The sequence below is a fragment of the Chlamydotis macqueenii genome, chromosome 5 (genome assembly GCF_036417535.1).
Source record: "Chlamydotis macqueenii isolate bChlMac1 chromosome 5, bChlMac1.mat, whole genome shotgun sequence".
Lineage (NCBI taxonomy): Eukaryota > Metazoa > Chordata > Aves > Otidiformes > Otididae > Chlamydotis > Chlamydotis macqueenii.
This window is the reverse complement of record NC_141560.1, coordinates 6,024,404-6,048,125: the sequence shown is the minus strand read 5'-3', so window position 1 is coordinate 6,048,125 and position 23,722 is coordinate 6,024,404. Positions and strand designations below refer to the sequence as shown.

The window sequence follows — 23,722 nt, the reverse complement described above, 5'->3', positions numbered from 1 at the left end:
TAGGGCTGGGGTCTCTGGAAACGCTGACGTCAGGTCATGGGGCAAGTGTTCCTGGCAGGTTTAGTCTGGGAAAATGCAGTTTTGGGAGCTCTGTGCTCCAGCAGTTCATTACTAGTGGTGGGATTGACAGATTTTGCTTCACAGCTGCAGGGCTGGGGGGAATTTAGGGTTTTCCAGAGCTTTAGAAACTTTTTGGTTTCGCTCTAGATTGGACCAAACCCAAATATTACATATGGTGTCCAGTTTAGAGGAAAATGATAAAGTCTAGGGGAAAAAAAATCCCCTCTGTGCAGATGTTTTCTTTCCCATACGTGTATCTGTACAACTGTAGATCATGAGCATGAGAAAGCCGGAGCCTCCACCTGCGAGGAGCGTGTTCTGCTCAACCACGTTCTCAGCTGTTGCCTACAAGTGCAGCCACCACACACTCTTCGCATGCTAAGATTTGTCCTTGTCACTTTGTTTAATCCCTATGGCTGACAATTATTTTACATTTTAAACGCAAGGATGCCTGCTCTGCACGTTACAGATCTTCTGCGGGGAATCAGAATAGTTTGGGTGGGAAGGGACCTTTCAAGGCCATCCAGTCCAACCCCCTCCGCAGTGAGCAGAGACACCTTCAACTGGATCAGGTTGCTCAGAGCCCCATCCAGCCTGGCCTGGAAGGTTTCCAGGGATGGGGCATCCACCGCCTCTCTGGGAAACCTGTTCCAGTGTTCTACAACCCTCATTGTAAAAAAATTTTTCCTTATGTCCAGTCTGAATCTACCTTCTTTTAGTTTAAAACCGTTACCCCTTGTCCTATCACAACACGCCCCACTAAAATGTTTGTCCCCATCTTTCTTATAAGCCCCCTTAAAGTACTGAAAGGCTGCAATAAGATCTCCCCAGAGCCTTCTCTTCTCCACTATTGCTACAAGAGCACTTTGAAACTTGAAAGACCCTTGAGCAGCCATAAACTCTGTGCGTATTTGCCATCCCCTCTCTAAAAAGGTGCAGTTTCATGTCCACAGCTAACATGAATGCAACTGCAGAAATGTGTGATCTTTGCTGCTCACGTCCCCAAAGCAGCAAAGCCCGTAAGCTCCCACTGAACTTTAAAAGCGAAACAGAGCCTCATTGATTTCAGAGGGGCTTCAGCACTTACTTGAGGGCTTTGCAGCGCAACAGCAGATTCCTCCTGCACTTAAAAGTTCACTGTGTGTTTAAGGGCTTTGCTGAACCAGGGCCTCCACCAGCAAGGAGACAGCAGCAGCCTGCTCCGAACAGGTCACAGGGAGGCAGGCAGGGTTTAAAAGCTCATTGCAAACACCAGAAGCTCCATGTTGGTGGTGAAACGAGGGCCAGGTGAGCCCCTCACACCGCTGCCCGTGCTGCAGGCAAAGTGTCCCCACTACATGCAGATAAACAGCTGCCCTTTATCGGCAGCCACACAGCAACCGCTTCCTCCCGGATTACTTAACCTACCATTAGAAATTAATTAAATGCTTCTGCGGTGAGATAACAACAGGAAACGGCTGCTCCAAGCAGCTCCCCTCCCTTGTGGTGTCGGAGGCTCACAACCCTTTGCTGCAAGGGCTGAGATTTAAAGCCACCAGTCTTTGCTCCTGCCTCTGGGGTTGCTTTCAGGCCAGCGTGGCCAGCCCGGCAGCGAGGATCTGGCTGGGAGCGCGAGCAGGGGAGGGTGACACGGAAAGGCAGGGTGAAGCGAGGGGAGAGGCGCTCCCAGCACTCCCTAAGTGCCACCTAAATTCCTACTTACTTGACTTTGGCTGCCTGTGGGATGTCTCGCAGCTCCTCGTGCAGGCGGAGGACTTTAGGGTATTTCTTTTCAACGATGGTGATGAGATAGTGCAGAAGGGTGATGTTCCTAGGAGAGAGGAGCAGCGAGGTCAGCTTGGCAGCACTGTGGGGAGCCGAGAGCTCAGTTGAAAACACTATAAAAAATCCCAACCCTGGTAATGAACTATTTTGGGATGCTGCTCACTGCCTGTCTGGCGACATGGGATGGGTCTGTCCCATGCACAGCCACAGTGCAGAGCAGCCTGGTCCCTGCAAGCGAGGGACCCAGGGGAGGCAACCTGCGCATCACCGCTCCGTCCTTCATTGTCTTTACTGACGGATGAGACCAGGCGGGTTTGAGACCTGACCCAGCTCCTCTTGCTCTGTGCACAGAGGAGCTTGGTGTGGGAGAGTGAACCAGGTGATGGCTGCGGCAGCTTGACGGGGGTTCCCATGGAGAGAAGCCCCTGGGACCCCTCCTCCAGCCACTGCGCCACAGCATGATGGCTCTTGACTTCTTGAAGGGTCAAAAAAGCATTTGGAGGGTGATCCTCCTCATCAGCCTTGGTTGCTGTTTAGGCAACCCAAGAAGGAAAGCCCCCATCAATCCCCGTGCTGATCTGCAGCTCGGCTTCCCTCAAAATCTGTCCTGCTCAAAAAACGGATGCTTGCATCATTGGATGTGCCAGACAGGGCAGCAGGAGGGAGGGGATCGCTCCCACCTACTCACATCCCAAAGGCAACACCCCTCCATTCCCAAAACATCTCTGGGGCCCACGGATGCTACCGAGGACGAGGGCAGAGGCTGCTCACTTGTCAATGCTGGACTTGGTGTCTGCGATCTTGTTGAGGCTGGAGATCTTAAATCCGAAGGCGTTGCCCCTCTGGCCCTTGTTCATGTAGTTCCCGAAGGCCAGGACCACCTCTAGGAGCTGCTGGAGGCTGCTGCTCTGCAGCACTGCCTTGGACCCGGCACGGATGGCTGAAAGCAGAGAGGTGTGGGACATTACGCCCTGCCACACAGCACACCAGTCCCATTTTCTTGCAGCAACCCCTTCAGTGCCCCCACGGTCACAGAATGACCACCAGCTCCCTCCCTTCCTCTGCACCACTGCAACCTCCACATGGACCAGGCTCGCCCTGGCATGGAGGGACGCGCCTCCTACAAACGCTCCCCGTGCCGGCACAGAGCCCCTTAGCAGATCCAGTCACTTGCCTTCCACCTTGGGTTTGACTTCTGCAACTCTTTCTGCAAACTTCTTCTTGAAGTAGAGGGACTGCAACCTCTGCTGATAATGGTTTATCCTGGAAAAAGAAGAGGTGCAGGTTGAGCTCTGCTTGCTCCAGGCAGAGCTCAGATCCTCTGCTGCTTGCAGCTGTACTTACAAAGCACGTCTGAGCCACAGTGATTAAAAAATAATGACCACGTTTCTCCCTGAAACTATGCTGGGAAGGGAAAAACTGACAACTGAAGCTACAGCTGTCCTGGGGTGGATCCAAGTGGGATCTTAAGCACATGCTTAAGCCCATCCTTAACTCAGCAGGTTCAACAAGTGCATTTTTACACTCTATTGCTATGAACAAACAGTTCACTTACGACCACTCCTTAGCAAAGATGCTGATGAGGTCTGGGCTCCCAATGGCTTTGTGATGAGCTGTGGCTGGACACAGGCACGCCAACTACCCCCCCGAACAAAACTGGATGTTTAGATCCTCAAAATGATGGTCTGGGCTGGAAAGCCACCAACACAGCCCAATCCAGCCCTTTCCTGGGCAAATTAGGGACAGCTCTGCTCATGTCAGTTGTATTTAGGCTAAACAGGATCTCACTTGTATGCAAATTGCAGTCTCATTTGAGTCATTGGGACCAAGGACCCATGGGAGACATGCTCACAGACAAGGCCATGGGCTCCGCTGCCAATGTACTAATCAGAGGTGACAAAGACATCACACTCAGTTACAGGCCCCAGGACAAATAAAAAAGCCGTGCTGGAAATCAAGGAAAATATTTGCATCGGCAATGTTGTGCTTTGCAAAAGATGAAGGCATGGGAGCAACACTTGGGCAAGAGGCTGTGAAGAAGAAAGGTGACCTGTGATAGGAAAGCTAATTCTGAGCATCTTCCAGCCCCAAGGGCTCAGGTCTGAAATTCACAGCTTCATCCTGCCTGTCTTTGACACTCAGCAACTACACGGTGCACCGCCCCAGTGCTCATCGGTGCATTTCTCAGGGAGGACAGAGCATTTCTATTTTTGATCTCCCAGTATGATCTCAGATTGTAAAACTCACTGACTTTGCAAACAAGTCACTTGCTTGAAGATCAGCTAAGAAATTCAAAGAGCTCAATACTCAGTTGGATTTAAATAGGAGCTTCAAGATTTTAAACCAGCATCTCTAGAGGATGTGCATGCAAAAGATAAGGTTATTCATCCCTGAAGACTTCTAAGCCTTAAATGATTGCTACCAGGAGCAGGAAGAAATGACATTTCCTTTCCATCTCATATATTCTCAGGAGCCCCAGAGACAAGTCATTCCTGAGGTGAAGAGTGGGATTCATCTACACAGCAGGGAAAAAATTACATACATCAGTCTTAGGTATTCATGAGGATATGTTGGTGTGAAGGGGAAAGGAGCATCGTGTTATCATTCAAACAGCACTTCCCACCTGGGCCATGATGCAGTTTTTCGCAGAGTTGTGCCAGACTGAGCTTTTCTCCTCCAGACAAGAGGGGAAATGCATCGAGATATCCCCTGGGAAGCCAACACCTCTCTCCAGAGGATCCATCTCCCCATCCCTCTCCCCTCTGCTCCATCCAGCTGCTGCTTGTCTGGTTTTAGGAGCACAGCATCACAAGTGACCCTTACGGGTGGTAACACCTTGCTTTTGCCCAGTCATTTCTTGACATGAAAAACAGCAAGCAGGGCCTATTTCCCAACCAGGCTCCGTGAAACCGCCACCTCACAACAGCTTATGCAGCCACTGGCCAAAACACGTCTCCTGGGCCACTAACCTGCTCATTTCGAAGAGGAACCGGTCAGCCTTGGCCATACGGTCAAGCTCGTGCTTATGCTCTTCCAGGAGGTCAATGTCACCCTTTTCAGGAACAAACTTCAAGAGCTAAACAAGGGAAAGCACACTTGTGGACATGAGGTCTACGCATGGTTTTTCAGAAGCAAAATGGTGATACAGTTGCTTGAATCTACGACCTTTCCGTATGTACAGAAAGTGACCCCAAGGCACCTATGAAATAAGTGTTATCGCTGTTCCTGTGACCTTCCTCCCATGACTCCACCACATTAGTGTCTCTTGCTTCTGCCTTGTCATCACTCTGGTTTTACAACAGATGTATTACATCTGGTCCAAAGAGGTTCTGACATCAGCTCTGCCAGAGGAGATCTGAGGGACTCTCATTTGCTGCAGCTCTGCCTGTTTGCAGATGGAAATTTTGTGCAATGAATCCTCCCATGTCTCTGCTGAAAGTGCAATTACCAGCTCAGTTTTAAGGACAGGTGAATAAAATGCTTCCAAAGGGATTCAGAGAGGGTGAAAAATGCGATTCCCTTTTTGAGGACTGCACAAATGCTGACCAAGCTTTCAAAAATAAACCCCCACCAAGCACAAACTTCAAGCTGCAGCCATAAAATGGGCAACTGGCTCAGCCTCAGGGTCTCAGGGCAGACCTGGGTACAGGTGTGGCACACGGAAGCCATGCTGATCCCAGTGCCAATGCTATGACCGAGCTGCTTTCCTGCTGCTCCAGCCCACTTGGGTGGTTTTTCAACATGCAGTTGGTAAATAATCTGGGGCCCTGACACACTTCTCAAAGCTGAGGTTTGGTCCCAAGCACAAGATACGTTGCTTACCTGCTCCAGCATGTCTTTCGGGAGGTCCTCCTGCTCGTCCATTGTCAAAATTGCTCGTTTGATCTCCTCATTTGAGAGCTTCAGCCTGGGAGGTGGAGCAGAAGGAGAGTTATTCCCAGCCCAGCAATCAGGAAAGGTTCAGGAGCATTTCCTTACACACCCATGGAACATGAACAGCCTAACTCCCAGCCAGCAGCAGCATCACAAATAACTATGCATTATACAGCCTGCTGTGAAGAAGAACGTGTGAGAAACGAGGTAGGACCGTGCTCTGCCAAGGCACAGAACACAGCAGGCCTGGCCCTGCTGCGAACGAGAGGGTCAAACCCCACCTGGCAATTCCCTCTCCCTGCACCACAGGTGCCGTCCCCTGTTTTACAGTATTTTATATAAACATCCTAAGTATTATGTTATACATGTATTAAAAATACATCACATTTATATGTAACTCTTGCCCACAGCAAGGCTGCTCCTGCGGTGCCAGCATCCCTGATGGCCACAGGGCCAGTGAGAGTCACGTTCCTTGTTGGCAGCACAGCCCAGCCCGGGCTCAGGAGTGCAGCTCAGCGCTGCGCCTGAACCCATTGCCACAACCCCTAAGGAAAATTTGGCCGATTTCTGCTGCTTCTCCTGGATTTGAACATAGCCTCCCCCACCTCTCCCAGCTGCCTTTGGAGTCTCCCTCTAGGAAGAAAGAGAAAGAAATCCAAAATTTGGGGAAACGGATGCTCAGCATCCCAGGAAACCTATCAGGCTTTTTTTTTTTTTTTTTATGGGTGGGGATTCTATGTGCTTCAAAGTGTAATGGGTTGGAAACCAGCTGCCCTCGCCTTTTCGTCCACATAATAGGAATTGAAGACGTAGCCTTAAATGGGAGATTTCTAAAACCACGGACCATTGTATCACAGCAAACAACAACGGGCTGGGCTTCCCCCAGCAGCCTGCACCGAGCTGAGGCAACAGATAGCTAGAAAGACGTCCTCAGCTCTTCCTGGGCTAAAGCAACCATTAATTACAGCTTAATACGTCTGCAGCACTCCCCGTGACCACTCCCTGCAACGACTTTGATTGCAGAACCACATGTATTTTTCTTCACTTTTTTTTTGCATTGTGGTTGATGAAATAATCTAAATGCAAAAGAGGGAAAGCCCAGAAACTCTTGCAACTCTGTCTGCCAGTCCCCTGTCTATCCCTTGCCCAGCTTGCAGTGACGGTTAAAGTCATTGCAACAGTTAAAAAAAAAAAAAAATCCCCTGTTCTTGCATGCAGGAGTTGGAAAGACCCATTTGTGGGTGTTAAGGAAACCTATTGCCCCAGTCTCGGTGGTCAGCACTGCCAAGGGATGCTGAAACACTGGATGTGACTCAAAGGAACCAGAAACACATCCTATGGCGGGACAGGAGGCGTTGTGTCAGCCTGATCAGCAGATCAAAAGGAAGATTGGGAGCTGACTTGATCACTCCAAGTACAACAAGGAGAGTGTTTTTCATCCTGGCATCTCTTCAGGGAGCAGACTGACATTGTAGAGTTGGCTTTTGGAAAATGAAGCGGAAGCAGGAAGGGTGCTGGTCTCTAAGGCCAGGGCAGCAAGATCTTGATTTATCTTGAAATCTTTTGCTTAAGACCTGACGTGAAGGATTAGCTTTATCGAGGCTGGTGGATCTTACAGATTAGGCAAGTAAATATTTGTTCCTTATGAGCTCATGTTTCTTGTCCTGTACACAGTCCTCTCTCACCTCCTGCTCAAGGGAGGCTCTCAAGACAGGGTTTGTTAAGCAAGGAGTGAGTTAAACCCCCACCTCAGCCAGAGAAGGAAGCACAAAGGTTGCACTATGCAGTGGCCAGGACAATTGCCAGGGTCACCCCACGAGGAGCAAACCCAGGATCCATGGAAAATGTCCCCTCTGATGCTTGCAGTGACGAGTAGCCATGTCCTGGGGACTCCCTATGAGGGCAGCGGCCGGGATGGACACAACCTGAGGTGGGATATGAAGCTGCAGGAGGACTCCTTTTACACCCAGGCAGTGACATGAGAGCTCAGACCACCAACAAATGTCACATCAGTCCCCACCTCGGTGAAAAGCAGATGCTGGCTGGGTTTGGACATTTGGGGGAACCCTGGGAGGCAAAAACACCCCTGGGAGAAAGGGGCAGGTAGGCAGCTACCCCTCATCCAAAGCCAAAGTGAACACCTAAAGCGCACACTTTCAACTGTGATCATCTCCAGGAGGGTGGTGAAAGATGAGAGTGACTTTTGTGAGCTCTGCTCATTAAAAGCAAAGTCAATAATAGAATATATTTAAAAAAAAAAAAAAAAGAAGCTGAAAAAACTTTTCTCAGGAATCATCAAAACCCAGTGCCAAGAACAAGAGCCTGCCCCGGCATCGGCAGAGAGCAAGCGCGGGGCGCCAGAAGAAAACAGCCTCTCAGACAATTTGATGGGAAAGGGGCCAGTGAAAGCTAGAAGCTTATCTATAACCACAATAATTATCATTGTTGGCAGCAGCTGTCGAACGCGAGCCGTCTGAGAGGAATGGGGTCACAGGACTCGCTGTCACAGGGATTTAAAGCCAGCAGCCCGCCGATGTGAAGTGACAGCTCGCCAGCTTGACAAGCGCGAGGCTGTTTTGCGTGGCTTTTGTAGAATCCCGCAGAGGACGTAATAAGTGTGAAGGGGAAAAACGAATTCCGCCGGGAAAGGGACGCGCCCTCTTGAAAAGCCACATTCATTTGAGAAAAATGTTCCGTGCCGCCTCGCCGGAGAGAGGAATCAAACGAGCCATTCACCGCCAGCACGGGCGGAAAGCGATGGAACAAGGGCTTGGTTTGCGTCTTGCAGAACGCAGCACTAAAATACACACACGTACACAGGAGCAAAGGCAAGGACATGGTGGGTTCACGGAGGAAGACCTGATAACGTACTGACATCGGCAAAGCATTCTCCAAAAAACACGAAGAAAAAAGCAAGTGTTAAAAATATTCTTGTGCTGCATTACAAGCCAGAGGAAAATCCAGTGATCTCACTGTGCAGTAATTTCTCCCAAAGCAAGGGAAACAGGCAAAAAAATAAATCTACAGAGAGAGATAAAGTATCTCACTGGCCATAATCTTTCCACGCTACAAGCCAGACAATGCCTGGTAAGCTTACAAATGTCTGGGCTAAATCAGGGGCCAAGATTGCAGGTCCTTTCGCATGTGAAAGTCTGCTCGTCCCCGCGGTGGCCGCACGAGCGAGGCAGGAGAGCAGCAGCCCAGCTGCAGCGAGCCACCCTGCAAGACCAGTCCCTTTGTGACACTGGGACCAGAGACCCACTGCTCTGCCCTGCTTAAGGATGGGCAGAGAAGAAAGGGTTTGCCCAAGGTCACATGGAGTCTGCTGGAGGTGCAGGGGCTGGACCTGAGCCCACCAGTGGGATGCTTGTGCTTCATCCCAACACTGCCCTTCTTTTTAGCTGCTTGGCATCATGAGTAAATCACCCAAAGGGATTTTGGGCAGAGAAACTCAATTGTGGTCCCTTGCAGAAATAGGGGAAGGAGTAGATTTGGCTGCTGCAGTGCTAGAGAAATGTCCTGCCCAGCTGGCCCCTCTGCCCAGGTGTCCCCGAGAGCACCATGGGACGAACCCCAAAGCACCTCCAAAGCAGCAGCTGGCACGAACTACTCCTTCCCCAGAGCCACTCATCCCCACAGGGCCCCGATGCTGCGGGACGCGCCTGGGAAAAGCCGTCTGAGAGTCACAGGGACCACCCTGCAGGGCAGGTCTGATCCTGTGTCTCCCCTAGGAAACGACCCAAAGGGGAAGGCAGACAGGCAGTGGCCTCTGCTGTGCCCTTTTTGTGTGATTAATTATTGGCGACTCGTTTCCAGCCAACACTTTCTTGGAAGAGAAAGGTTTGCCGGTGAGATGAAATTAAGACCTTTACTCAGCAAGACACGCAGGACGCCTTTGAAGTTAAGTGTTTAGGTAGTTCCCCTTCCCACTGAAGGGTCTATTTGTGTGCTTAACTTTCAATTATCCTAAAGCCACTCTGACTACACTGAGCCTAAGTACGCCAGGGAGCAGCCCAGGCAGCACCCCGAAACCCATCACTTCACTTGCTAATAGCTGGCTGCCACAGGCATACTCATCTGCTTTAAACTCTGCTTTAAACTCCGCTTTCATCGTTACTTGGACTGCTAGGAAGTACGAAAATCCCCAGAAGCAACCCAGAGCAGAGACAGCCAGAAACACGGCAGTTTTACCACTGAACGCTGCGGCACACAGCGCGCTGCACTCATCGCTGCCCATGGGGCTTGGACCACCTCCGGGAGAGCTTGAAGGAGCACCAGGGGCTGCCAGCTACCCACCCAGAGGGCTTTTTTTTTTTTTTCAGACATCAGCCTCTGCACGCTTTCTAGGGAAGGAAACCAGCCAGCCTGCCCAGGCGAGGCACTGGTTCTGCCGACCCACGGTCCAGGAACCAGTTTGGCTGCAAGCCCAACTTGCCAGCGATGCTGCTCCATCCTGGCTGGACCTGAGTGTCCAAAAAGCTTCTACACTTCCAGGCAGCACAGCAAACATTTCTGAATGGAGCTATATTTTACTGCTGTTGGGAATTTTTTTTTTTTCCTGGATGAGTCAGAAACAAGTGGCGTTTGCTGCTGCTGTTTGGTTTTTGTTTTTTTTTCCCCCAAGTAGCTACACTGACAGTTGATCCTTCAGACCACCGCAGTCTGGCTTCTCCCTTCTCAGAAGTCAATCTTATTGATTGCCAAAAAAGACCCTTTTTATACTCTTGGCAGCGAGCTGAAGATGGGATTAAGTTGCTGGTAGCAGGGCAGGGCTGAGCTTGCCTCACGAGGGGTGAGCAGGAGGCTGTCATCCCAGAGGGGCTGGGCAGCTGTAAGAGGGGGACATCCTCTTCCCAAAATTCCACAGGACACCTGTGCAGGCAGTCAGGCCCTGGCTGAATGACGCTGCTGCTCCCCGCACCCTGCCGATACCCAGTGCTTTCCCCAGCCTAACAGAGAGCCTCTTCAACTGCCATCAAAGAGCAAACAAAACCCAGGCTGAGGGAGATAAGAGGTAAAACCAACCCCCCCTCCCATCCCCTGCAAAGGCTCAGCCAGTACCCCAGCCCCTCTGGGGCTTTCCGGGGACACTGAATTGCCACGTACCCAGTTAATCTCATCTCCTCCCGTGCCACCCCACCATGAACGGTGTAAGGCTATAGCTGGGTTCAGGTGTCACTGGCTCTCCTCCCGCGCTGGCTCTTGTCATTAAACCCCTCCCCAGAGACGAGGAGCAGCCCCCCCCAGCCCAGGGTAGGGTATCAAACATCCCTTCGCTCCCCGGAGGGTGAGAAGGCATTAACCATACCTGGAGAGGAGAATGTTGCAATTCTGAGCTCTCCGGCCATCTATGACAGAAAGCTCCTTGACTTTATGCCGGGAACTCAAGGTGTCATCGATAGCATCTTCCTTCTACAAAAAAAGCAAGAGAAAAAAAAAAGCTGGAGACAAGCAAAGACACTTGGTACTCTCAGTACACAGCAGCACGATACACAGCGGATCCCCATTAATCAGGAGCGTCACCACGGGTTACGGGTAAAACCCATCGCCTGTAACTGAAACACAGTAAGCCGTTTCATACACCAGAGCTGGCTTTGAAGCCACTGGTTAGAAATGTAAATATTTTCTCAGACAGGGAAGATTTAAGAATCTGCAAACACACAGGCGCTGCTGAATAAATAAAGCTGGGCTTTCTTAGCATACATATTTGTGATACTTCATTAAAGCCTCGCCTGAAATGTTTCATTATGGGCTGCTGCACACACACTCAGCATCGCTCTTGTTCTTCACCACCGCTCCAAACATCTGCAGTCGCCCTTCACGCATCAGTCCTCCCAGCCAGCTAACCAGTGCAAGCTACCAGACTTGCAAACACAACCTGCAGCATCTGCTGCTCTTTCACAGAAATTCTCCCCAAATAAGGGATTTGAAAGCACAAATTGGTGTGGCATGAGCACCTACATCTCATAAGCAGCTTAAATACGTTACCTTCCGATGAGTAACACCATACCAAAGTGAGATTGCACTCGAATGGGCAGATCTAAATAACAGCCATTTTGCAGGGTTGCCCAAGGGATTCATGTTGCCCTGGGTTTTATTTTACCACATCACATGTTTTAGTAAGGTTAATCAATTAAAAGCTGGCTATTCAATCCTTCTGGAAGGAAGACAACCTGGAGCTGCAAGGTCCCACGCAGTACAGATCCGTGCTAAACGGCTGCCAGCATAGGAGACCTGGCACACAGCCACTGCACGGGTTGAGAGTGAGCACAGAAGTTCACAAGTTTTACTCTTTTTCTCGTTGGAATGATAAAAAACAGCCATGAGAAGCAGGAAGCTGCCAGGACACGTGGTGTAGAGTGAAGGCAGTGGCAGGTGAGGGAGGCTGAGCCCCGAGTCACCTACCATCAGCTGCCCCTCCTGTATGCCTTGCTCTGACTGTGATGAAACAGTGAGCTTCAACCTGTAGGTACGAGTTTATTTATTTCCATCTTTTGAAAAGCAAAAATGCCCAGTGGTAGGAGCTTCTCTGTGTGAAGCTGCGTCTGAAAAGTCAATCCCTGTACTCAGATGTTGGCTTTGACATCTGACCAGACAGCAGAGAGGGCAGCTTCTTACTTACCAGCCTCCCTGGCACCAATTTTCAAGCTGGTCCTCCTGGTGATCTTTGTACTTCTCTGATTTAAACCCCACTTTGTCACACGTTAACATCTGGCAGCACCGCACGCATGCCCCGCATCCCCAGTCCCGCGCTCGCCCTGCCCTTGCCTCTCGCGCTCCTGCGGTTGCTGGCTTACCTGTCTGGAGTTACCGTTCACAAAGAAGTCCTACGGCCATAGCAGAAGCATGGAAAAAGGCAGTAAAAACACATGCAGTTCAGTGATCTCAGCAAAACCAAAAGGAATCGAAGCACAGTCAAGGGGAGGGTGCAGCATGTGGGCTTGGCACCACGGGGGTCTGCCAGTGCCGAAACAGGGAGGATGCATGTGAAAATGCGGCGAGGATTGAGGGATGTGCAGAAGGGGAGGGCTGGCAGGAGAGGGAGAGGCGGCTCCATCAACGGAGCAGGTCAAGGCACTGCTGTGCAAGGAGGTGAGGAGGGGACGTGGGGCGAGGTGGGAGGACGCTGGCCAAGCCCTGCCACCGCTCCGTGCAAGAGTCAGCGAGCGCTGGCCGACAGGCACAGCCCTGCTCAGCCTGCCATGCCGGGGAGGAAAATTGCTAGTTTTTGTGAATCAGAGAGACTGAAATGCCAACGTGACTGCCAGGAAAACCAGGGCTTTCAAGTGGAAATAACAAGAGGCTCATCCCGGAGCAAATCTGGCCGCAGCAAAACTTTACCATTTGCCATGGCAACACTATTCCCCTTGACTTCTCCTCCGACAGGGACAACTCCCCTTCTCCAGGGCCTGGCAGCCTGGCCAAATGCCACTCCAACACCCTGCCGGCACTGCACTCCTCCAAAAGCCTGATTGTCCTGCCGGGCTGCCCCCATCAGACTGGAAGCACATGTGGCAAAGCCGGCATCACACATGCGCACACACACACACACACACACAAGGGTTTTCCCTCCTTGTTCCCTGGGCTACATCATTTTATTTTTTCTGTGCACGGCTCAAGAGACCATCCAGAAGCTCTGTAATGGAGAGAGAGGTTTCAAGGCCAGGTTGGATGAGGCTCTGAGCAACCTGATCTAGTCAAAGATGTCCCTGCTCCTTGCAGGGAGGTTGGACTAGATGATCTTTGAAGGTCCCTTCCAACCCTAACCATTCTATGATTCTATGATAAATAGTTTGTTTTATTTTTTTTTTAGCAAAAAGAGAAGGCTGTCACTGAAGGGAGGAGGTAGGTGGATCCAAACGCAGTTGGCTTACAAGGATGCTTCACTCCAGCTCCTCTGTGCCAAGGTGGCCAACAGCCCATGTGCCTCGTTTGAGTGGGTCATCTCCAAAACAGCCCATCACTGCTGCCTTTGTAAAGGAAACCTTGTTTATGCAGGTTTTCCCCTGGCTGGCTGCCGAGGCTGGATCAGCCCAGGACCCACACATGGCTCTGGGTGGGAGGATGGAAAAGGGCTCCATTAGATGCCACCAAACACCTGGGGCTGGGCGACTGGCACTCACTGGGGGCTGAGTTGTGCTGACTGCAAGCCCTGTGCCTAAAAACCAACGCGTCAGGCTTTTCTTGAGCCCACAGAAACACTGTGGTCAAGAAGCAGAACAAGATGTGCCATGAGGCAGAAAACATCAGCCAAGAAAAGGAGCAAGTGATCTCTTCTTTGGTGGAGGGATCGGCACCCATGGGGTGCAGTGTGGGCACCCCAGCACAGTGCTGTGCCGAGCGGTTCCCCGAGGCATGGTTGCACCGTCTGTGCAGAAACACGTGTCAAAGAGCTGCCACAACCATCCCCAGGAGCAGAGCTCCGGCAATGCCACCACACCAGGGGCTTTGCAAGGCAAGGGGGACCTGCAGACTCTCAGTAAGGACACTCAAGCTGATACTGCTGTACTTCAGGGAGGTTAGATGAAAAACCACAACCATGTAATTTAGCTGGATGTGAGGCTATTGTAAAGGCAGAATTAACTTGTAGATCAGTCACAGTTGTAAAGCATCGGTGTTTCATAAAGGAACCTCTTCCCAGCAAGCTCCTTCATGGAGCAGGCACAAACCACACCCAGAAGCAGCAATGGGTATCTCCTTGTTCGTTTAACTGTCCTTAATTAGGAAGCCCTCTTTCCATCCCAAAGTTCAGACCTGCTCCATGATGCTCAGACTTGTCCCATGCTGCTGGAGAGGAGAAGGACATGGTGGTCCTCCTGCAGCCTCCTGCTCCAGGAGAGGGAGGGCTCCCCGTGCATTCAGGTAGAGCAAACACTCGTTACAAAAACCCTCCCTCTCTGCCTCAAACCAGCCCCATCTCCGCTCCTTTCCCTTGCATGAACCACAATTAGCTTCTCCTGCAGGATGGTGCTGTAAGAAGGAGCAGCTTTAAATCTGCTGTCACTGTCCCCACAAATGTTCCCCACCCCTGCTGCCCCTGGCCCCTGTGCAGGTCACTCTCGCTTGCATGGAGGAGCTGAAGGCTTTTCTTCTTTCACCCCTTTTAGGGAGATGAATTCTCTCCAGCTCACTGCTAAGCTCCTGATTCAACAACATGTATTTTTTCCACTTGGCCTTGGCTCTTTTACATCACTCACCGCTGCGGGACCTGCCAGGACTGCCCCGGCCATGTCACTGCCACTTATCAACATCACTCCCAGCCTCCTCCCCTTGCAGGCCCTCAGAACATCTCTGATGGAGGTGCACACCCCATCTAAGCCCTGATGGCCCTAGACTTGCTTTTCTCCATCACCGCACACAAGTCCTTAAGCAGTGACCTCCAGCCCTGCCAGGTCCTCAGGCCACAGCCTGAAAAACAGACCTCCTGCTGGTTTTTCTGTTATTTCTAGCAAGATTGGTAAATGCTGGTATTAAGTACAGCTGCGGGGCTGAGCCCTTCTCTGGGAACAGGGACATATGCAGAGCCTTGGCAGGGAGGACGGGGAGGATACGGGCTCTCCTGACAGCTCACGGCAAGCGCCCACGTTTCAACCAGCACGGGGCAGGGATGGTCCTAGGCTGAGCCCCAGGAAGCCCAGAGGGCTCCTGTCCTCCCGGCGTGGAAAGGGCCTTTCCTGAGAGCTGCAGAGCTCACTTTATAGCCTGCGTTTGCATCCCAGCCTGTGGCGTGGGAAAAGCATTTAAAGAGATGCTTAAAATTAAGTCCGTCATTAAGGCTTGGGTCTGTGCACTACTGAGGGATTTCCAGGCACTATGGCAAATAAAAATAACCAAACCCCATCAACAACAGCCCTGCAACAGCTACTCGTGAGGGGTCTGAGAGCTCCCTGCACCACGCACACCGCTGCACGCTGCCCCCAAGCCCTGCTGGGACATCAGCCACAGCGACGTACCACCCGGCCACGCTATTTTGGAGCCCTGGTTTGCTCAGGGCACAGGCAAACATGCAGCCCCTCATGTTCGACATTGTGTCTGAGGACAAGTGAGAGGTGTGATCACCAGGGAAGTGATTTTCAGTCAAGGGCTCAAGACAGGGAGCAGGGAGGAGAAATCCCTGCTCCTACACAGCTTGCTCAGAACAGAAAACAACTTTTGCTAGACCTCAAAATTGCTGCAAATTATCAAGGCATTAGTTCATCCTCCTTCCCTGTAGGGACAGGCCACTCGCATGAAGCTCCCCCAGCCCCACACTGTATGCAAAGTGCTCCGTGGTGGGTGTTATCTCAAGGAGCACGTCTAACCCCGCGTGCTGGTGCGTGCATGGCAATCGTCTACAGAGGCGTGCTGCTGGCAACGCTGGGACACCCAGCCAGGCACCCCCTCCCCACGGCGGGACTGCAAGCAGGGGCAACTTGGGGACTCGCAGGTGAGCAACGATATGTGGGGGGACGTGTCCCATCACTTAACTCGCACAAACTGGTGCTACCACGAAGCCTGGATGAGCCATGAGGAAGTTGTGTGTCATGCTCCCAGCGTGGCTCCAGCCCCAGCAGCATCTCACAGGTGGGATTTCACCTCCTCTTTCCCAATCTCCCTTCTGGACACTCTCACAGCACCTTCTGCCAGTCCTGCCCCAGTCCCCTGTTCCCACTTTCAGCTCCCTTTTGGTCCTCATCCCATCTGGAGTGTCACAGCTCTCCTTGCAGCATCTCTCCCTTCTTTGCTGGCCTTGAACCTAACCAGCCACTTCACTCAGCAGGACCTTGGCCAAGCCAAATTATTTTTAAATTCCTGCCTGGCAATAATCCACAGGTGATTCATGGACTCGGACAGGCAAGCCAGAGGGCAAACCGTCCCGCTGACACACCAGGTTTCTATTCTTGCTCCCCTTTCATTTCCATTTCTTGTCTTCAGACGTGCCCTTCAGTAGGCATGAGTCAAGCTCCAAAAACCCAGGGGGAAAGAGCCAGCACCGTGTGTTTCCCAAACACACCGGCGAAGCACGTACATCTGGTGGCTTACTCTTGATATTTGCCCTGCTTTAATCCACCCTGATCTTTCCCTTGATTAACCTCTGGAAGAGATTAAACTCTCACGTTGCCTAAGGAGCTTACATGTTGAGTTCACTCCTTCCCGGCACCATCCCTCCACCTGAGCCTGGCAAGAGCAGGACAAGCTGTCCTCTCCTCCCAGCTATGCAGCCAGACGTTCAGCAGGTGAACATGACTCTTTCAGCCTCTCTCCCCTTGCTTCTTCTCCTGCCTTCTTGAAAAACTCATTGCTTTTGCCCATTGTGGTCCTGCCTTGGGGTAAAATAAGTGTCTAATTTTCTTCATGTGCTTTGATGCCTTCCAAGCTGGAGCCATATTGCTTGAGCAGGAGATTAAAAAGCAGAAACTTTTGCCTGCAGTGTCATTATTTTGGTTTGGGATTTGCTTTTTTGTTCAAAGCTCACATTTTGCTCTGGGCTCACTACAAAAATAAAAGAAGAGATCCACCCATGGTAGATGTGGGCAAAACTTAGCCCTTCTTGGTCAGAGAGGGATAGAAATTTTCCACCCAATAGGGAGACACGAAGCAGTTGGTGTTAGGAGCAATCCAAAAACATTACCCAACCGTGGCCACATCTGGGGGCTATTTTCATACATTCTCTGTATTTTTTGGGGACTGTTTTTTTTGGTAATCCATCTTCATGACACATGTGGTCAGATGCGTGGGTAGGGGCACACTGAGCTGTGAATGGCTGCTTCAACGCAAAGGCACTGACATGTGGATGAGGATAAAGCAGATCGAGTTGATCTGGCAAACACGGCATTGGTATGAAATAATGACAGGAGACATGTTTTGAGACCCTGAGAGAAACCGTGCGATCTCGTAACGCCGGTGCTTTACCCAGATATCCGCATGCGCCCTGGGCCAGCCGTTACCTGCTGTCTTTGGTAGGCAGAGAACGTCCTCTCCAGGTCTTCAAGATCCAAGATTTTGAACACTTTTGTGTCATCTATGTCGGTCCACACGGTGCCTGCCAGCTTGTTCTGCAAGACAGTAGGAGGATTGCAGGTTGGGAGTCCTCTGCCCACCTGCCCCTGTGGCACCAGGTGGCTGTCTGGCACCTCCGGTTTTGCTGCCCGAATTATTGCCTGGTTTACCTCTGGCAGCTTGGACCAGTTGAAGGACTTGAGGGCATTCGTCGGCTGTGGGATGCTCTTCTTCTTGAGGGCCAAGCCCAGCGGTGCTCCAGGGGGAGGCATCACCCCATCCAGAGGTGGGGGGCCAGGGGGTGGTGGTGGACCACCTGGAGGGGGTGGCGGTGGGGGAGGTGGTGGGGGACACCCCCCTGGTGGTGGCGGTGGTGGTGGAGGGGGAAGGAGGGATCCTGGAGCTGGACAAGGTAAGGGGCCACCAGGAGCTCCTGGTGGCAAGGGAGGTCCTCCAGGGCTGGCAGCACAGATCGCCCTCTGGGAGAGAAAGAGAGGAGGGATCGGTCACACAGAGCAGGATGACACCACCCAAACAATGCCTGCATGCCGATTTTGAAATTTTTTTTGCCAAAATTTAACCAGTATAGGAAGCACCCAAAGGTGCACCCCCGCTGACTAAGGTCTGGTGCAGCCAGAGATGAAATCACCCTGTCACCAGGGACAGACATCTTGGCCCTCCCAACAAGCACCTTTTTCAGCCCCCGTGCAGCTCAGCCTCTAGAAATCACCCCGTGGTGTTTGCAGGGGGATTGGGACTGGGTCATGATGGGGAGGAGGTTCGTGGCCTCACCCTGCTCATCTCGTGGAGCTGTGCCGTGAGATCTGCCACCTGCTGCTTGACCTGCTTGTGCTCGCTGGACTCTTTCTCCAGCTTTTCCTTCATCTTGTTCAGCGTCTGCATCATTTCTTCCTTCTCCTGGGCCTTGGCGTCACACTCCCGCTCCTTCTTCTCCAGCTTCTGCTGAAGCTCAGTGTGCTCTGAAACAGCCCCATGAGACCACATTCGGGTGACAAAAACTCCTTTTTGGCAAACAGCAGCACGTGAGGGACTAGCCCCCACGCTACCCCGTGGAGAAGCTGCGCAGTTAAGAAGAGGAAGCGTGTGCTATGCCTTAATACCCCAGCCAGGGCTTCCCCGTGAGGAAAAGGAATATCTGCTTTGCCCATTTCCCTTGTAAGCCTCATGGCGTGATATTATCTCAGCCACTCAATAAAGCCTGCAGAGTCCATCCACGTAAATACGCATAAACGTTACCTGTTTAGATTACTGTGCGCGCTATGGTTAAAGTTAACGCTGTATATCTCTCCATCACTCACCTTTTCGCATTTTTTCTGCTTGCTCTTTCCACTGTTTCACTTCATTTTCATTGACTAACCTAAAAGGAAAAGACACATAGCACGTGAGACAATCCTATCGCAGTAAACAAGTGACATCACCAGCAAGAAACACGATTGATTTGGGATTTAAGGGATTTAAGTGGCATTTAAGGTTCTCAAACTGGTATTTCCAGCATCTCCGCTCTACCTCCCCCTGACAAGGTTTTGCAGGCTGGGATGCAGCGCTGTCTCAACAGCTCCAGGAATGCTGCCTTGTCCAAGCAAGGAGCAGAAACATCACTGGGTGACAGCAAGTGATGAATAAGGAACAGTGACAGCAGCAGTCGGGGGAAATAGCTCACTAAGGACACACAGGCTGAGCTTAATTCACCTGCACATTGTGCTTAAGAGGTCAAAGTGATGCCAGCCGGGCAGGGACAACCCTCAGCCCTGTCCCTCTCGGCTGCTGGAGGAGGAGGCAGCAAAGCCACGGTGGCCCGTGTTGGTGCTGCCCGGCAGTCATCCCGTACTTACATTCGGACGACATTTTTAATGTTGAAGTTTTCCAGGGGAGTGGCGTCGGGGTCCTGCCCTTTGTCACTCTGGATGACGATCTGCTGCACGATCCTGTCGAGCAGCAGCCAGTACTGGACAGTGTTGCCGCTTCTTTTATCTGGAGGGTGAGGAGGGGAGAGAGTGAGGAGAGCAGCAGGGAGGTCACTGCCGCTCCCGGGCAGGAGATGTGGGCTGCCAAGCTCCTGGCAGCCATGGGTTTCCTCGCCCCTCCCGGGACTCACAAGGCATTTGGAGACAGTGGTGCAGGATAGACATAAAGTGCGGGTACGCCTCGGTGTGTGTCAGCCTCTTCCTTGTCAGCTCGAACATCTGAGTCGCACTTTTGGTGTCGATGTGGACCTGCAGACAGGAGAGACGCGAGGTCAGACCATCAGACTGGTGACAGCACCGGTTTCCACTGTTTTGGAGCTCTTTCTCAGCTCCAAACCCCACGATCCACCCCACGGCTGAGGGACAGAGACCCCACTGCTCTGCAAGGGGCAAACAGCGCTGGCTGGCAGCCAGGGATGAAGCAGGCTGTAGAATGGAGGCTACAATGGAGCAGGGCAACAGGAGACAGATTTCCAACCTCCAAATTTTATCCAAAAGACCACACTTTGTCCTGGGTCGCATAGGTGCTTTAAAAGGAACCATGACATGGAGTGCCAGTGTCTGCAGCAGCAATGTTCATACTCACCAGCTCAAATCTTTTGGCAAATTCCAGTTCATCTTCATTTCTAAGCATTTCGAAGAAATCTAAGTGCCTGAGGAAAGAAATAGAAAAAAAAAAAAAAAAGACTGTTAAACACAGATATGAATGTGACAATTAATAAATTACAGGCAGCCAGTTTGGCAGCAGCCCAGAGACAAGCGGGACTTGAAACACCAACTGGATCTTCAGTCTTGAGCTCCCAGTCATTGCAGCCTGTCCAAGGAACTTTTGGGATAAGGGAAGGAGGAGGAGGGCTGGCAGCATCCCCTAGGACTCTGATGGCACATCCTTCCCGGCTCAACCCTGAATTACAGTGTGGTGAAATGCCGCTGGGATTCTTCCCTTCCCTCTCTGGCAAAGAACTTCCTCAAGAGGGGACAGATCTACAGTCTAAACCCACATGCTTTCCCCAAAGGCCAAGTCCAAAAATCGGAAAGCAAGGGCACAAGGCAAAGCCAAATATAACTGGCAGGCCATGGGTCACTACTCACCGGTCAAGGGTTGAATTTTCATGCTCTCGTAATTTATCGATGACCGGCTGGATACCCAGCATGAGAAATTCGTATCTCAGGTGGAGTCTGAAATCCAGACTTTCCTGCAAGGGACAGTTGTAGGGTCAACACAGTAAGGTGCAAATCCTCAGAAACCTTACTGAAATAAAACCACCCCAAACCCACAAAAACACCTCCCTCTCCATGAGCCCAGCACTCACCACGCCTGCCCCCTGGCTCAGGACTGCATTGATGAAGGACATGATGGCTGTCTTGAGGCTCACTTCATCCCGATACCGCCCCGTGCTCTTGTCCAAGTCATTGATCAGCGTCTGCCAAACACGCAACATCAGTTAAACGTCCAGTGACAGCCCCAGTGCTGCACAACCAGCCAGGGGATGCATGCACTAACAACTCCTCATGGTGCTCCAGAACTGCCTGTAGCAACCTGCTTGTGATGGATCATCAGCTGCTGCCTGCTGTAATGCACCCCACTCCGACACCCATTTCAGCTAACATCAGCCCATCCAGATGTGTTGCAGCTTTGTAGAGCTGCAATCCCAGTGACTCTGCACAAGCAAACATTATTTTTTTTTCAGAGGGTGTTGCCTTAAATAACTGGTTCTTCACTCTTTGCTCAGCTGCAGAGCTCATCAGAGCAGGGAACCGGTTGCCCAGAGAGGTGGTGGATGCCCCATCCCTGGAAACATTCCAGGCCAGGCTGGATGAGGCTCTGAGCAACCTGGTCTGGTTGGAGATGTCCCTGCTCCTTGCAGGGGGGTTGGACTGGATGGGCTTTGAAGGTCCCTTCCAACCCAAACCATTCTATGGTTCTGGGGTAATTGTCAGAGTATCTAAGATGCAAACAGCCATAATAAATAATTTGCAAGTGGCATTTAGATATCCAGGAAGTGACAAGAATGCTGAATTTCAGGAGCAGGGGGGCGAGTCAAGACCCACCTACCTGAAAACGAGTCCGTTCGCTGGCGTATTTCTGGTAGTGCAGCATCGCCTCCAGTACCTTTTTGTGGCCCCCGGGAACCAGGCACACAGCGCCCATGATTTCCAGCACTGCCACCTTCGTCTTAATATTCTCCGTGCTCAGACTCTGAGCGATTACGTTAATACTCTCCGAATGGGCCAGGACGTGAGCCCGGCCCAGGGAGTTGTTCATTAGTGCTTTTATACATCCAATGAGCGAGGTATGTATTCGAGACTCTGCTGTCTCATAGTCCATGCTTTTGAGAAAGTTCAGAATACACGACAAGCCATCCAGGTCGATGAATCGGGTCACAAACCTGTAGAAAGAAGATTTTTAGCTTTATAATCCAATGCTAAAGGATGTTTTTACCCTCCAACAGGGCTGATTTGTCTGTTGTTGCAAACATAGAACCTTCCTATCTGTTTTTTTCCTGGACTTTGGATAGCAGAAAGCCTGCAAGCTTAGAGTGCAGGCATGAGATTGTGAAAATCTTAGCAATTTAATTGGTGCCCGGTAGTGTAGGCAACCAGGCATCATCTGTAGAAGGTTGTCCAGAGCTAGGATATTCGGAAGAGGATCAGCAAACGCAGTCAGTCAGTCCCATCAGCACAAGCCCCAGGGTGGAGGTCAGGAGTTTGCAGCCCCACTGCTGCAAAACCTTCCCAGTCCCCAACCTGAGTCTTAAATCCCACCCACTTGGGACCAGTTTTACACCACACAGGAGTGGAAGAAGCTCCCAAGCCCTGGAGTTGTCTCCTCGTCAGCTGCAGACACCCAAACACCAGCCAAGCCCATGATGCCTGTCAGACTATCTCTTCTGCCTCAACACCCACATCCTTCTCCTCCCTTAGGCACAACTCACCAATTTTAAGGGATTTCTGATTTTTATGATGACTTAGAACACCACTAAATAGAAAGCAGACAGCAAACGCACGGCAGTGCCCCAGGCAGATTCACTAGAACTTGCAGACATAACACCGCACACCGCTCAGGCATTTTAGGACCTCCCCGCCCGATGCCATCCAGCCTGGTTGTACTCCGGTTTGGCAAAAGGCACGGGCTCAGAAAGCAAATGAGCCAAGAACATCCCAGCACTGGGATGATTTTAATTCAAAACAAGCCATGCTGATGCGCAGCAACAAAAGGGGTAATTGCAGGCTTGGGGAAAACTGATTTCTCTGCTTCAAAGCCTGCTCTTCTTCCAGTCAAAGCCAATAGGAAATTTGATGTTCACTTCCCTGGGAGCAAAAGCAGGTCTAACAGGTAAAATTGTCTATAGAGCCTGCAGGATCCTTCTGACTTCCAGTAAGACAGACTCACAAACCACTTTTAAGGACTTTGGAAAGTTTCATGGCCAGGGACTAGCTCTGCTCCCTGAGTGCTCACACTTGACTCTGAATTTTTTACCAAGTACCATCACCAGAACCATTGCCAAAGAGAAACAGAAGAGGGGAATGTATTTGCAAGCAACAGCAAATTTGTTTCTTCCATAACCAGACCAGGTCACGCATTTCCTAATGAAAGATATTCCCATCAGAAAAAGTCGACCTGAGGCATCTTAAAGGCTTTGCAGATGTGTGCATGCAGACTCCCGAGAAACTGAAGTTAAGAAAAACTACAGACATTCAGGAGGAGTCACACCCTTTCTTCATCCTCACCGTCCAAACTTCCTAGCAACATTTTTTTTGTATTTCACAAAAGCCTGAAGATTCATGTGATTTCATTCCTTTAAAAAGTGCAAGAGAAGTTGAAGTTGAAACAAAGGGCCTGGTTGACCAACAAAAATGGATTTTTTTTTTTTAATTCAATCTGGAAAGAATTTTTACATTCTGTTCCAATGAGAACAAAAGCAAATTTGTAAAAAAAAGAAGTCGCCTGATTTGCTTGAACAGATGTGAAGGACCTGGTGGCTCTCAACAGCTAAAAGGACTGAGGAAGAGGAACAAAACGACAAGAGGTGAATGGAATAAAGTAAGTGGCACTTCAG

The 23,722-nt window shown here is 51.0% G+C and overlaps 1 protein-coding gene and 1 long non-coding RNA gene across 3 annotated transcripts in view; one reads left to right on the top strand and one right to left on the bottom strand.

Annotated features, from left to right (window-relative positions):
* Window positions 1-23,722, bottom strand: part of DAAM1 (dishevelled associated activator of morphogenesis 1) — a 95,760-nt gene that overhangs the window by 7,583 nt on the left and 64,455 nt on the right. Inside the window, exons 7-23 of one of the 2 annotated variants that reach the window (XM_086748305.1) lie at window positions 21,718-22,051; window positions 20,975-21,085; window positions 20,754-20,857; window positions 20,248-20,314; window positions 19,793-19,910; window positions 19,530-19,668; window positions 18,996-19,054; window positions 18,469-18,656; window positions 17,847-18,155; window positions 17,625-17,732; window positions 12,495-12,524; window positions 11,006-11,109; window positions 5,647-5,731; window positions 4,794-4,900; window positions 2,999-3,087; window positions 2,596-2,764; window positions 1,763-1,870 (exon numbers count right to left, since the gene is read on the bottom strand). In XM_086748305.1, coding sequence (XP_086604431.1) covers window positions 1,763-1,870; window positions 2,596-2,764; window positions 2,999-3,087; window positions 4,794-4,900; window positions 5,647-5,731; window positions 11,006-11,109; window positions 12,495-12,524; window positions 17,625-17,732; window positions 17,847-18,155; window positions 18,469-18,656; window positions 18,996-19,054; window positions 19,530-19,668; window positions 19,793-19,910; window positions 20,248-20,314; window positions 20,754-20,857; window positions 20,975-21,085; window positions 21,718-22,051 — 2,229 coding nt within the window. The remainder of the gene's footprint in view (window positions 1-1,762; window positions 1,871-2,595; window positions 2,765-2,998; window positions 3,088-4,793; window positions 4,901-5,646; window positions 5,732-11,005; window positions 11,110-12,494; window positions 12,525-17,624; window positions 17,733-17,846; window positions 18,156-18,468; window positions 18,657-18,995; window positions 19,055-19,529; window positions 19,669-19,792; window positions 19,911-20,247; window positions 20,315-20,753; window positions 20,858-20,974; window positions 21,086-21,717; window positions 22,052-23,722) is intronic. The other variant, XM_086748306.1, reaches the window with a different exon arrangement.
* LOC147600436 (uncharacterized) overlaps window positions 21,545-23,722 on the top strand; it is a 759,986-nt gene continuing 757,808 nt past the window's right edge. Inside the window, exon 1 of the long non-coding RNA XR_015258627.1 lies at window positions 21,545-21,583. This is a non-coding gene — a long non-coding RNA (uncharacterized LOC147600436). The remainder of the gene's footprint in view (window positions 21,584-23,722) is intronic.